The sequence below is a fragment of the Embiotoca jacksoni genome, unplaced genomic scaffold (assembly GCF_022577435.1).
Source record: "Embiotoca jacksoni isolate LCO1_2020_lvr unplaced genomic scaffold, fEmbJac1.0.p SCAF_13, whole genome shotgun sequence".
NCBI classification, from domain to species: Eukaryota; Metazoa; Chordata; class Actinopteri; family Embiotocidae; genus Embiotoca; species Embiotoca jacksoni.
The window spans coordinates 6718427-6732756 of record NW_027185263.1 but is presented as its reverse complement, the minus strand read 5'-3'; the positions used below and the strand labels follow the sequence as shown (position 1 = coordinate 6732756).

The window sequence follows — 14330 nt, the reverse complement described above, 5'->3', positions numbered from 1 at the left end:
CTAAAGTGTAAAATACAATGATCATGACTTATTTGCCTAATTCCAAAGAAAATCCAGCAAAAAGTTCTCTTTGGACCAAAAAGAGAAACATTATGTTGAAAAGTCGACACTCACTTTGATCACATGAAAACAGAAACCAACCCTTTGGCTATGCAAAGAGTTTGAGGTTGTCATTTTAAAATAAGATTTCGTGCATTTGACAGATTTGTGGGGCTGGCTCTGAATAAAGTCAAAATATGAAGACGTTTTATAGAACCTCTTACAGGGAAATGCTTTTTATTACTGTAGTTTTAGTTAGTATACGTTAGTACTTGACTAAGTAAACATATATGTTCCTAATATGACCCACTCTTTGAAATAGCACACCACTGCATGCTTTAGGGTGGTTTGACTCAGGTAGAGGTTGTTGTGTGCTGTACAGATTGTAAGGCCTACATATTTGTAATTTATAATGTTCTGCTTTGTGAATAAGATTATAAATCTGGCTCAGGTGGATGTAATGATCAGCTGCTTTACTGGGATGCCAGTTTTCTTCTGCAGACTTGGTTTGATGTGTCTTCTATTGAATTGTTTTGGCTGAGCTCATAGCGAATAGACCTCAGTTTTGACTAGGAGGATGATGTTGTTTTCTCAAACTGACTGACAGCTCAGTAACACCACCAGCTGGTTGCATTTTGTACTGATATTTAATTTAGCAGCAGAACTCTTCTTATGTCCAGTAATATATTGTCAAAAATAATGCTAATATCATAATGTTCCAGCAGCATAGAGTGCAGGCTATGAACGCTTTTAATTAGACTGAGAATGTACAATATTTTCAGGTAAAAGTATCCAGTACTTGTTTAAGAGAAAGGTATGAACAGGTTGTTATTAGGAACTGAATGCAGTATTAACAGAGAACATTTACTCCACACCCACTCACATGCATGTGACAAGCTCACCACAAAACTGAACAGTCATGCTGTCTACTGAAAGGTTAAAGTCGACAGTAACATGTCGGGCTGCATCGGGAAATTAAATGGAGATGAGCTGAACACAGCACAAAGCAACTAGACTATGCTGTTTCTCCACTGCAAACAGAACTGAAGCTGTGAGATTCACACAATGGGAGATGACGTAATGGTTGAAAAGAAAAACAGTCGGCTAGTAATCACTTTCACAGGCAAAAATGGCAGTTTCAGCACATACAACAACGCAGAGGCAGCCCTTGTGGGATTGACCTCATACACAGTCACTTCTGAAATATGATAGCCCAGCTGGTGTCAGATATGGGTTACCTCCTGAAACAGGAGCTCATCCGACATAAATTATACCTTAATTAATTTGACAATGATGTACTGATACTACACCAGGCACCTCCAATATCATGTAACAGATCTCATTATATCCATTGAACTGAAAGGAGACATTAGAAAATAAAGCCATGACAGAGCGAGCAAGAAAACAGAGCAAAATGGCTCGAGTGCATCTTAACTGTGCAACACAATACAGCACGATCACGCTGACTGCAAACCTGAACTACGGCTGAATTTCAATCTCTTTCTCCACCTTTATCTTTTTAAATGTGTCTTTTTGGAATGATGCATTTAATTGATGTTTTATTGACATCGTTTGAACCTGAGTGATCAAACACTCCTGCCTTGCCCTACTTCTAAAACGTATGGATATGTCTCTTTCACACACAGACACATCTTTCCAGTGGTTTCACACAGTGGCAGTAAGATAACTGTTGCATTACTTTTTTGCAGACACCCCCTTCTGGTAAATATTATCTTCTGTTAAATCGTGCTGTGTGTCACTATTTTGACCGCCAGGAAGCGCTACAGGACCAAAAGAACCGACTTGTATTGAGTCCTATATGTTTTATGGGGCTTTCAGGCGCTGTGGGAAATATGAGGCGATATTTTTGATTTGTCACCCCACCCAAAAATTTTGACAATTTAAGACTGCATGGGAAAGTGAGAATTTTCTACAACTGCTGAGCAACTGGGGTGTAATGTTTAGGGAGCGCAGAGCACCGCTGTTAAACCTATTTGACCCATGTAGTCTACTTTTAAGAGTTTGAGTCTGAGGACTTGCAGCGATTGATCTGCGTAGATTATTTGTTCAAATAAGATTGTTATAATTTAAAAAACAAAACAAAAAAAAACACTTTTTTTTACAAAAGCATGGCGGATTATGTATTGATGAAAAACCATATGCAGAACCGGGACAGGAGTTTACGAGGAACCCTGGAAGGCAACATTAATTCGGCTTCCACTTTGGCCAAACAAACGAGACTCCCGAAAGGAAAAAGAAAAAGCCCCACATCCCCCTAGCGGCAGCTCCCGCGGCTGGCTGTAAGCAGCACGGTGCAGACGAGGCTGTGTTTGGATTAGGGGGTTGGGCTGCATGCTGGTAGGAAAACCTGCCGCCAGACATCCACTTCGTCTCCGGCGGTTCAGCGTTGCTTCCCCGCAGCATCAGCAGCAGCGACACCGCAGAGCAGCCTCCAGCCTCACCTGCTCCTCAATCTGCGCTCCCCTCCGCCTCCGTCCACACACAAACACTGCCGCAGCACAGAGGGAGCGGACGGACAAGGACGATCAGCTGTGAGTAGCATCTTTTTTTTTTTTTTTACCCCGTTTTCATACATTTTCTGTTGTTGTATTTTAGGATTGAGAAAGGTGAGAAGGGTGTTGTTGCGAGGCGGTGGTATTTTGGTGTTTGGTTTCCGGTAGTTTTTTTTTTTTTTTTAGTTTATATTGCAAACAAAATTTCCCCTTTTTGTTGTTTGGGTCCTTTAATCAGTCACTAATAACTCGCATGTTCCAAATTTGATTTGTATGACTCTGAAAAAAACAAAAACACATTTGTTTACTTTAAGTAATTCAATATATTTAATCCGTTGATAAATTTGAATCTCCTCCATGCATCAAATAGACTGTGTGTCCCAGGTTTCATTGACCTGAAGGGCTTTGAGGTAAAAAAAAATAAAAAAAATCATCCTTTTCTTAACACCTCCTCTATTCAGGAGCAGTCTTCTGGGAAATAAGGGGATATAAAAGGTCAAAGATGGTGAAACTGGGGAGTAATCTGCAAGACAAAGGGGCCAAACCCGTGAGCGTGGAGGACGGCTTTCAGAATGTGCCCCTCATCACTCCTCTGGATGTTGGCAGCCTCCAGAGCCAAGCACCTGACAAGGTGAGAGACTGCCCACAAACTCTCACTGTGTATGTGTCTGTGTGTGTGTGTGTGTGTGTGTGTGTGTGTGTGTGTGTGTGTGTGTGTGTGAGAGAGAGTGTGTGAGCGTGTGTGTGTGTGTGAGAAAGAGAGTTTTCCTGCTTGTTTGTGCATCTGTCTGTGTTTTTGCAAATCTCCTCCTGTTACTGTTAACCGCATGTTGTTGATGCCATCCTCAAACCCTCTTATGCTAAATAGCACCCCCCCCAACACACACACACACACACACACACACACACACACACACACACACACACACACACACACACACACACACATATATATATATATATACACACATACACTCCACTCCCATAACATTTCATTCATTCACACATTCATTCATCTCAGCTGTCTCTCAGCCATGTCCTTTGTTTTCCAGCTGAGATTAGGAGACAGATTTGGTGCCAGACAGACTGTCATTTATCATCTTGACATCCCATAGTAACTGCACTGGCGCTCGTTAATCCAGTTACCATGGTGGCAGTGCGTAGTCGATCGGTGTATTTGTGGGGTTGGGACAGAGAGCTACGCTGACTGCACATTATAAAAATTAATGGAATGGAGACAATAGACAAGCTCATTGTCACCTCCTGCACATATAGTCTGAAAGCTTTATTGTGCATCCATTGTGTTAGTGTTTGGCGCTCTGAGTTATTGTACAGCTGCTAAATGAAATTATGTTTTGTCTTATTGATTTTTGATGATAGTTTTGGATTGTTTAATCACGAATGACATGTTTATAACCGAATCAGCAATCCGAAAAAGCCCTTCTACTAAGTCTTTCAAAACAACAGCTTTTTTCATCTTAGTGCAACTATAATTGATATTTTTTTTTTTTTATAACCTAACCACAACACAAAGGTTAATTTGGAGGGATGAACCGACAGAGAACGGTCACCTGAATCATCTGAGCTTTATAGAGAGTTTCAGCTAACCTCATTAGCTGTTTTCTATTAGAAAATGCTCTAAAAACCACAACCCGCTCGGCACCAAACAGCAGACACGCAACGTGAACGACTAGCTGCTCAACACAGTGGTGCATTTAGCAGCTAAGGAGACAGCTATCTCCCGCCGGAGCACAAAACTGACCTGAGAGAGCGTGAATATTGGAGGCACTCTGCCAGGTGGCCAGAAACACGACTCCAAATAAATGATTATGCTGTTGCATAACTGCTGGATGCGTAAATAAGCATCTGGCTGCTATGGTAACAAGTTCACCATATGAACTCCAAAAGGCGCTGCTTCACAAGCATCCCAAAAAGAAGAAGCAAGGAAATACATGACAGTGAGGAAATAAAAGGTGTCATTTATGCAATATGTTGCAGAAGATTTCATTGTGGACTTTAAAATGCAACTGAAACCATTTTACGAGCGTTCTTCATATGCAAGATATCTGGAGTTGGCTCGAGGGTCTTCAAGTAGTTTTGTTATTGAGGGTTAATAGAGAACTCGCCCTACATCACCCGGAAACAAACATCCATTAGCACTGATGCAGAAACTAACACACATCACAGCCCGAGCCCACATTATGTATTCTGCAGAGGGAGGCAGTCTCTTTCCATTTCATATACCTGTTAACTGGGGAGACTTGTCATTTACACACACGCACACAGACACACACACGCACACAGACACACACACAGACACAGACACAGACACACACACACACACAGACACACACACACACACACACACGCACGCACACACGCACGCACACACGTGCACACACACACACACACACACACACACACACACATACGCACACAGACACACACACAGACACACAGACACAGACAGACACACACGCAGACGCAGACACACACACACACACACACACACACACACACACACACACACACACACACACACACACGGACAGACGGACGGACGGGCACGCACGCACGCACGCATGCACACACACACACACACACACATACACATACACACACACTTTCATTCACAAAGGTGCTTCCTTGCATTTGAGGAGTGTGTATATACGAGACAGGCGTGTGGGCGTGCGTGAGTGACAAGTCGTTTCTGTCAGCAGCCATCAGTTTGTGACATGACATTCATAGAGCTGTCAGTCATTTTACACTGATTAAATCAGTCCCACTAGACTTAAAACATTGCTGTAGTCAACTCTGTCACTGTGTTGAGATTATAGCCTGCACGCACGCACGCACACTTTTACTGATTACCTGAGCAGGTATATTGACAGAGAGAATAACCTGAGTTGAGTGTAAACCCCTGCTCACTGACTTATTGTCATTGAAAGAAAAAGAGGTCAGAGAGACAGGCTTGCTGTTTTATTATTAGTTTTTTGACCATTGCTGAATTTTTACATGCCTCAGGAGACTAATCCACAAAGATTGCTGTTGCTTGCTGCTTTTGGATAAACTCGCTGACAGCTGATGCAGATTTGGTGTGTTGCTCGCTTGCTCAAAGGACTGAGAAAGTGTTCGTTCAGTTGCTGCCTAGACTGATTTAATTTGACCCTGCTTACAGACATTTAGCAAAAAAAAGTTATCTTTTTTTTTTATACATCACTATGCAAAGGCAAATGGATCCATTTGTTCTTGGTTTGGACAGTGTGGGAGTTGTAAAGGTCAATCTGCTGTTAAATCTTTGCATTTGTCCAACGCTGTATGTGTGAGAATTTGTCTTCCTGGTGAAGTGACGCATGAATGCAACAGAGGCCAAGAAATAATGAAATCTGTAATTACACATCGGAGAAGAGGGTGTGTTGATGAGGGCAGGTGCAATTCATTTGATGGAGACTCTACACACAGGACCTTAGCCTGTGCTGTATGTGCGCGTGAGCCCACAATTCTGTCCTTTAAAATACCATGGAGCAGTGTTTTTTGGGCCTTTTGATAACATTTTTAACATTACTAGCTAATCCGGCTCTGCATAACTGATGTTTCTTGACTATTTTGGGACAACGGAAACAAGCGGTGGACAAAAAAACAGACATATCATCAGCTTTTTAGTTGATGTTGGTGAACTTGTCCGCAAACGGCTGCTTATTTACACATCCAGCTGTTGTGCAAAAACATTATTATTCATCTCCAGTTGTATTTTATTAACGTAAATGGTGGCGTTGTAGGAAGCCATACATTAATGTTTAGATTTCTGTCTCTAAATCTGAAAATATGGACAGTGATGATATATCTTTGTGATGAAAATCTCTGTAATCTCACTGAATTTAAGGTCGTTGTTGTTTGTTTCTCGACTTTCCCCACCCAGACAGAGTTACCAACTAATCAGCTTTTGTCTGCCTTCCACAATCTGATCTGAGACCAGTTTTATTCTGTCTGTCCTTTAAACCTGACGGCAGGTTTATGGGGTCATGTGACCCGCCTAGTACCCCAAATCAGCAGTACGCTTCTGAGCAGCTTTACACATACGACCCCAGCTGTTTTCACGCTGATCCCGCCTGATGACTGTGACCTCGCTGACCGCAGGGCTACCCAGGGATGTCTGCAGGGGCAGGGCGAAGTTATGGCAAAACGCACACACGTACACACACACACACACACACACACACACACACACACACACACAATACGCACAACAAAGCCGCAGCAGCACACGGAGTCTGAGGCATTAGAAAGGTATTAGATTTGATTTCATCTGGGCGGGGACGCATCACAGCCACCGCTGGGTCGCCAATATCTTGATTGGATTGCTGGTAGTCTGGAAAAGGAGGCTGACCCACAGAAAGACACACAGATCTGCTCTTGTTTTTCATTGCTCCAAGAACAAAGCTGAGATCCAAAGACCTGCTTCAAAGGCTGTAACAGACTTACAATCATTCTCTTATCCTGCCCAACATGTCTCCCTGCACACCCTCACCCTTTTATATTTCTCTCCTCCCTCACTTACTTCAGAGTAGCTTTTAAGTCTCATTCATTCTTTACGGCTGTGTGTTGCTAGGCTCATAAATTAGGGAGGAATTCCTGCGAGCGGGAATCCTCAGTCAGCGTGTCAAATCAGTAATGGATCATTGAATGATTTCTTATGCGCTGTGACGATGCGAGGCCTCATAAGCAGATGATCCATCGTCCAAGTTTAATTTGACAAATCGACACAAATTATACATAAATTCTTTCCTCATTTATCTGGCTGGCTGTGCAAAGAGGCTGTACACTAAATTGGCAGGCACTCCTGAAGACAAAATGTAATAGAGCAGGAGTTTGGTTTTTTTAATGAAAAGGAAAGCCTACACATCTGTTAGCTCGATAGTCTAACAACTGTCAGTTTAAAGAACAAGCTCCATCAACACTTAATTTAAAGATAGTTGAATTACAATTTGTGTTTATTGGTTACATCCATATATCATACCACAGTGCAGCCAACATATTTTTTAATTAGCCGAGTATTTTCTTAGTTAATCCAATACTTGTTCAGTCAATGAAATGTTAGACGATAGTGAAAAATATCCATACAAAATATCTACCCTCCAGGATGACATCTCAAAATGCTCCAAGTTGTTTTCTGACTTTAAGTCAGAACCTGAAAAAACCTGAAGATTTCTGTTTTACTATCACATAAAACTGATAAATGCATCAAGTTCTCACAATAGAGCGAACAGCTGGAACCTTGGAAAGTATTGGCTTTGAGATTAAACAGCAACTTAGATGATGAATCACTACTAGAATTAAGTTACTGAATACTTTTTTTGGATCGATTAATTTTTGTTAAAAAAGGGGATTTTTAAACAATTATTGAAATAAGTCAATTTGGAAATTAGCAAATAGAGGAAACTAACTGGGAAATATCCATATTTTATGTTTTTAAAGACATGATAAACAGGTATGCACCTTGTGCCTTTAATACTTGTTGATTTTATGTATACAGGGCCCCTGTGTGCTAAATACTCTGTACTCCCACAGTACTGCAGTGCTGCCTGTTGGTTGGACCAGGGGATTTCAGTCCTGCTCCTCAGGATTCAAAGCCCTTCTGGCTTTTATTTGTAGCTGTGTAAATAGAGATTGATTTAAACCTCTGATGCCGAAAGAATGCAAACACCTGCTCTTCTTTACCTGGACGCTGAAAGAACCGGCTGTGCTCCGTCCTGAGAGACCAACAGTGGCTTTCAGGATCGAGCCCATGATTGTGGCTTATTGTAATCGTGTAAAGATTTTCTTTTTTGTTTTTTTAAAGCATATTTAAAAAATAAAATAAAAATCTTTGTATTAACAATGAGCATGTATTTTAGAGGAGGGTGATTTGTGGTGTGGTTTGTGGTGATGAAACCTCAGAGTGAAAGATTATTATGGTGTTGTGGCCTGAAACTTGACTGACTTATTTTGTTATTTTTAGAAGCAGCAGGCAGCTGTTTTCAGTGAAAAAAAAAAAAAAAGCCCTAAAACCCCAACCGGCACCAAAAAGCAGACGAAGTAAGCCACTAGCTGGTGAACATAGTGGAGCATTAAGCAGCCAGATATTTTCGGTTGACCAACAGCTGAAAAGGTAGTGTTGCTCCTCAGCTGCTTGATGTGTAACGATAGCTGTTAACAACTTAAAAGACTATAATATGTTAAATTTGTGTTTACAGCTTGTGTGTGTCCACTGCTCGCAATTCACCACTCGCAAATATCCAATACTGTGCAAAAGTTTTAGGCGCTTCAGATTTAGACTTTACAGTCATATCCAATCATTCAATACAATCTGAAAAGCAACTGGTCGGTCCCAAATTTAATGTGCCGTATGAAAACATCCCCAAATATCCAGCCAGAGCTCCAACCTAATCCACGTATACAGGATTCAGATTTTTGTTTGTTTGTTTGGTAATCACTTTACATTTGTGCACTGTGTCTTCAGGACTGTTGCAGTAATTCAAATCAATCAAATATGTAAATACTAAGAGGGGATCTGATTAAACATGAATCACCTTTGATAATATCATCACTAATATCTCGTTAGAATTCATGTTTTGCGAGTATACGTGAAGCTGCTACAAAGATGGATCCCTTTTCTTATTTCGACAACGGTTTAATTCACAAGGATACACTTGAATTAAAGATGTCAACAACAAAAAAAAGGGTCTGCCACTGCTTTTCACAGTGAATCTTCACCAAAGACCAACTCGGCCTCAGCTCAGTCTATGGGGATGAAAAAAAGAAACTGCAATCATCATGATAACAGGTCTGAGGGATAACATACTGGGGCAGACGGGCAGAAAAGAAAGGTTCTGACAGCGTTTCCACTGGGGAATATCAGATCTGAAAAACACTGTGATTGGAGATAAAGAGACAGAGCGACACAAAGAGGGAGTGGCAGGCTGAGTTTGACGAGCTAAAACTTTTCGGAGATGTGCTTTGTGCACTTCTTCATGTATCAATCAATCACGTCTTCATTCACTCAAATAACAAAACTAAAAAAGCTCTCAAGTCTTTTTTTTTTTTTTTTAAAAACAACATATATCTATCATATCATCAGTTCTGTTGGCATCAAAACCATCCATCATCACAGCAGCAGTCAGCTCAGCAAACCAAAATAAATCGAGGAGCTCTATTACAGATCTAAAAGTGACTCTGAGTCAGACTGACCTGATTAAAAGGTCAGTGAATCAAGATGATTACAAAGAATATATATGACTAATTGAATATCTGTAAATAGATTCTCAAAGTGGATTAAAGGAGAGGCTTCTGTATGTGCTGGAATCGTTAGTCTATCTGTTCCTGAGGTAGAACAGCACGTCAATCTTATTGACATTTTAACAGGGCTAGGAGTCCACAGTCATGCTGGAGATGAGAAGTCATGATATGATAACACTTTATAAAACAGAAAATGTGTAATTTTGTGTGAAACAGTGGATGAAAACAAGACTATGGGCAATTTTTTTTATTACTAGGAACCTACACGGGACTAAACTGGGAAAGAAGACTGAAGCTTTGGTAACATAGTGGTAACAACACTGATTATTAATCAATGCAAAACCTCATCGTGGTGCTAAAGGAAAAGTCAAGGGATCGCCAAACTCATTCAGATGTAGCTGCTGGGTATCGCCATTTCATATAAATCCATTTGACAGTTGTCGAGATATTTAATTGTGGTCACCGCTAGATTTACTAAAAAGTAAATTACACTTCAATACTCAATTAGATTCTCAAGTAATAAAAGAAATAAAAGCGTGGAATAACGAGAAAGCAAGCAGTAATTATGTTTTCATTCCTTTGTCTTATGACCTGTAATGGTCGTATCATTTCTATGTTTCTGAAATAAGGGTGATCTGTTCAAAAATGAAAGGTTTCCCATAGAGTATTTGAACCTGTCTAATCAGAGAAGGTGCCACTTTGTTGAGCTGCCGAAAGCTAAAAGGGCTGCGTAAATGAGGCAAAGTTGATTGATTGCCTCATCATTAGGTTATATGAAATAAAGTGGAGTGTTCCGTGGATGAGGTGAAAGAGTAATGAGGCAACATAAAGCGCTGGTGTGTTTGAGGCCCTGAGCATGTTATTGTGAAATTAGTTGGAGAACGAGAGAGTTGAGCCAAAATTGAGACATTAGTTTTGACTATGGTAAACGTGACGTCTGGTGTTGCTGCGGTGAGAGCCGTGAGTCACTGGAGCCTCAGGGGGCCAATCAAATGCACCGTATCCAGTACACCTACTGCGGCCATCAACTCTTAGATAAGAGCTTTCTAGTGCCAACTGACAGCTTTGTTATTCAGATAGTGGAGCCAGTTTGTGTGCACAGCAGTTTCTGGCTTTGTCTCAAAGTGACGGAGAGCCGCTCAGAGGCAGCACAATTAGCCACAAGGACACGGAGACATTGTTCTTGTTCTTTTCCTCTCCATCCACCTCTCCTCTGTCTTTTAATTTGCACGCTATTCTCTGCCCTGTCCTCTGCTGTGCATAAGTATACAGTGACACAAAAGAGTAGGGACACTTTGTCTTTTTAGTAATTGCAGTGATGAAGCGAAACCAGGTAAAACACGTCTCTCATTTCTTTAAATCAGTGCCACAAAAGAACAGACGAGGCTAAATCAGTAAAGTTGGGATTCTGTAAAAACCTGACTGCACCCCAGGCGTTACTATCCATCCAGACACGCCCCCAAATATACCTGTCTTTGAGGCCTAATATCTAATAAATGATGGAACTTAACTTGCTTACAAAAATCAGCATGTTGATTTTCCAACAAGGGGAAATAATACACGGGACCTGGTCTACACGACCCTTAGAGGAGCATAGAAGGCCAGATGCCTCCCGCACCTCGGCCTCTCTGACCACATCACTGTTATGCTAAAACCAGCATACAAACCAATTGTTAAAGTCACCAGGCCATTTGCATATCGAGCCAACCGGTCCACCGAGGATGCAGTCTCCTCTGCCCTCCACTCAGCGCTCACCCACTTGGACACTAGTGACTCCTACGTGAGTCAGTTGTTCATTGATTTTAGTTCAGCATTCAACACCATCATTTCCTCAGCAGTTAATATGGAAAGTGAACCGGCCGGGCCTGAGCTCTTCTCTCTCTAATTGGTTGCTGGACGTTCTCATTGAGAGACCACAAGCAGTACGGGTTGGCAACAATACATCAGGAACCATCAGACTTAGCATGGGGGCTCCCCAAGGATGTGTGCTCCGCCCCCTGCTCTTCACCCTGCTGACTCATGACTGTGCACCACTTTACAGCACCAATCACGTCGTAAAGTTTGCGGATGACACGACTGTGGTGGGTCTCATCCACAACAGCGATGAGGCAAACGACAGGAATGAAGTGAATCGACTGGCTACGTGGTGCAGGGGTAACAATCTCTCCCTCAACGTGACAAAAACAAAGGAGATTGTTGTAGACTTCAGGAGAACCCTCACCCAACACCACCCCCCTTTGACCATCACCGGTTCTGCTGTGGAGTGGGCGAGCAGCACCAAGTCTCTGGGTGTGAACATCACAGATGATCTCTCCTGGCCAAACAACACTGCATCACTGGCCAAGAAAGCCCAGCAGCACCGCTACTTCCTCCGCTAATTAAAGAGAGCGGGAGTCCCAGCAGCCATCATTTCCTCCCTCTACCGAGGCGCCATGGAGAGCATCCTGATCAGCTGAATCACTGTGTGGTCTGGGAGCTGCACCGCCTCCAACCGCAAGACCCTACAGTGCATCGTGAAGGCAGCTGGTAGGATCATTGATTCTGCACTCCCCTCCCTCCTGGACATCTACAACACCCACCTTCCTGGCAAAGCAGTCAGCATCGTGAGAGACTTAATCCATCCCTCACGGAGCCTCTTCAGCCTCCTGCCTTCTGGGAGGAGGTACCGCAGCCTCCTACTACTTTCAGAAGGACCACCAGAGCACCGATCAGAAGGAGTGAATTTAGCAAATGACACCATAACGGCTTGTGAAAAATATTTATCGACTTCCAGGAGAGAAGTTGATGCTTTTTGAATGGGAGTCTATGGAGCAGCCCCTGGTGACCCTCAGGGTTAGTGCAATTAACGGCATCTCGGAATTGGCTGCACTTTTCAAACCGAAATGTCCATGTCCATAAAGCCCCTGGCTTTATCCTGCTCAAGAGAACCTCAGCTGTAACTCCTACATAAATGAGGAAGTCATATTTACTTTCCCCTCCCACACTTTTTTTTTAACCTGTACCTTCCATAAAACAACTGAAGGTTGAAAAGTACACACGACTTGAGGAGTTTCACTCTGACTGTGGCTCTAAACCTGTTTGCTTGAGGAATGTAAAGACTGAAAGTACCAGCGAGGGACCGTGCTGTTGCTCTGGCTCTTTTTAAAGCAATTTTTTTAGGTGCCAGCACAAAGCCCAGTGTTTTTCCTTCAGATCGGGGTCTTTGGTCGTGGGTACCCAACCTTAGATACAATAGAGCCAGCAGATGTCTGAAATCAGTGTTTCCTGTAGGGTTCTTTCTGATTGTATTGAGTTTAGTTTATAGTTCTGAAGCCAAACTCCTCCTTAAAATGTAGTGCACAGATACTGTGTATTGACAGTTGTGGTATTATATGTCTGTGGATTCCTCATGTTTTACCAGATTCAGTATCTAATGGCAACCCTACACTTTCTTCTACGCCTCAGTTCCAGGCTAGTAAGTTGTGCGCTCGTCTTCACCTTCCTTTTTAAAAGGAATTATGGCATTTCTGCTTCACTGGAATATATTCAGGGGAAATATGTCTGATCTCTTGATGTGCTTTCAGTGTAATGTCAGTGATTTTATTCCCATATGGCTCAAGATCCTTTTGTACCTATCTACAGTAGTTTTTTGAGGAAGCATTAATTTTTTATTTTTTTTTATTAAATCCTCAATTGAATATTTGTAAATATAAAACCAATCCACACAACAAAATGTCAATGTCCAAGATAATGCTTTGATCAAATACTTCAGCAGATCTCCTAAAATGTTACCTTGAAATCTATAGCTCTATTAACTTTACACAGTACAACTCAGGTCTTGTTTTGAAGGATAACGAAGCAACAGGGACAATGCAGAGTAACAAAAGCTTCCTCCTGGACATCACACTGCGTACCGGCCAGCGTAGTTCATACAGAGTATACAATACATACTTGTACTTTGATATTTTTTCCGTGAAGCAAAGAGAGTTCTGCACTGTTTGGCCCGATTCATGTATTTGAGTACTAACGTTTTTGTCCTTCACTTCTTTGCACTGTAGCATTGTGTATCGGTTAAACTGATTTTCTCAAATATGACACGGCCTTACAGATTTAATGTGGCGACCCATCAAATGTGATTAATACTCATTCACCCTTCATTTTCTGCAGCATCCATGAGTGTTTAACCACTTTCTCTCATCTCCAGGTGGTGGTGAAAACTCGCACAGAGTACCAGACAGAGAAGAAGCGGCTGAAGGTTCCCAAGGTGGAGGAGTTCACCATCAGCTTTACTGACGGGGTGTCTGAGAGACTTAAGGTAAGAATTAATTCAATGAAAACTCATACAGTATTTAAGAATCTTTGGTGAAATAATAGATAAACTAATATTGAGGGTGTTTTTTTTTTTTTTTTTTTTTTTTTCATCACAGCTCTAATTACATGAAGGATATTGATTCATCTGACATTTCCCACTTAGCTGACAAAAATGAAATCCATGTGACCAGTTTGGACTGCCAGTTATCTTTA

General features: G+C 41.8%; 1 protein-coding gene across 2 annotated transcripts in view; it reads left to right on the top strand.

Annotated features, from left to right (window-relative positions):
- The first annotated feature begins 2265 nt into the window (after positions 1 to 2265).
- Positions 2266 to 14330, top strand: part of nsg2 (neuronal vesicle trafficking associated 2) — a 37308-nt gene continuing 25243 nt past the window's right edge. Inside the window, exons 1-3 of one of the 2 annotated variants that reach the window (XM_069146058.1) lie at positions 2266 to 2591; positions 3014 to 3183; positions 14011 to 14121. In XM_069146058.1, the coding sequence (XP_069002159.1) occupies positions 3055 to 3183; positions 14011 to 14121 (240 nt within the window). In that variant the 5' untranslated portion in view covers positions 2266 to 2591; positions 3014 to 3054. The remainder of the gene's footprint in view (positions 2592 to 3013; positions 3184 to 14010; positions 14122 to 14330) is intronic. The other variant, XM_069146059.1, reaches the window with a different exon arrangement.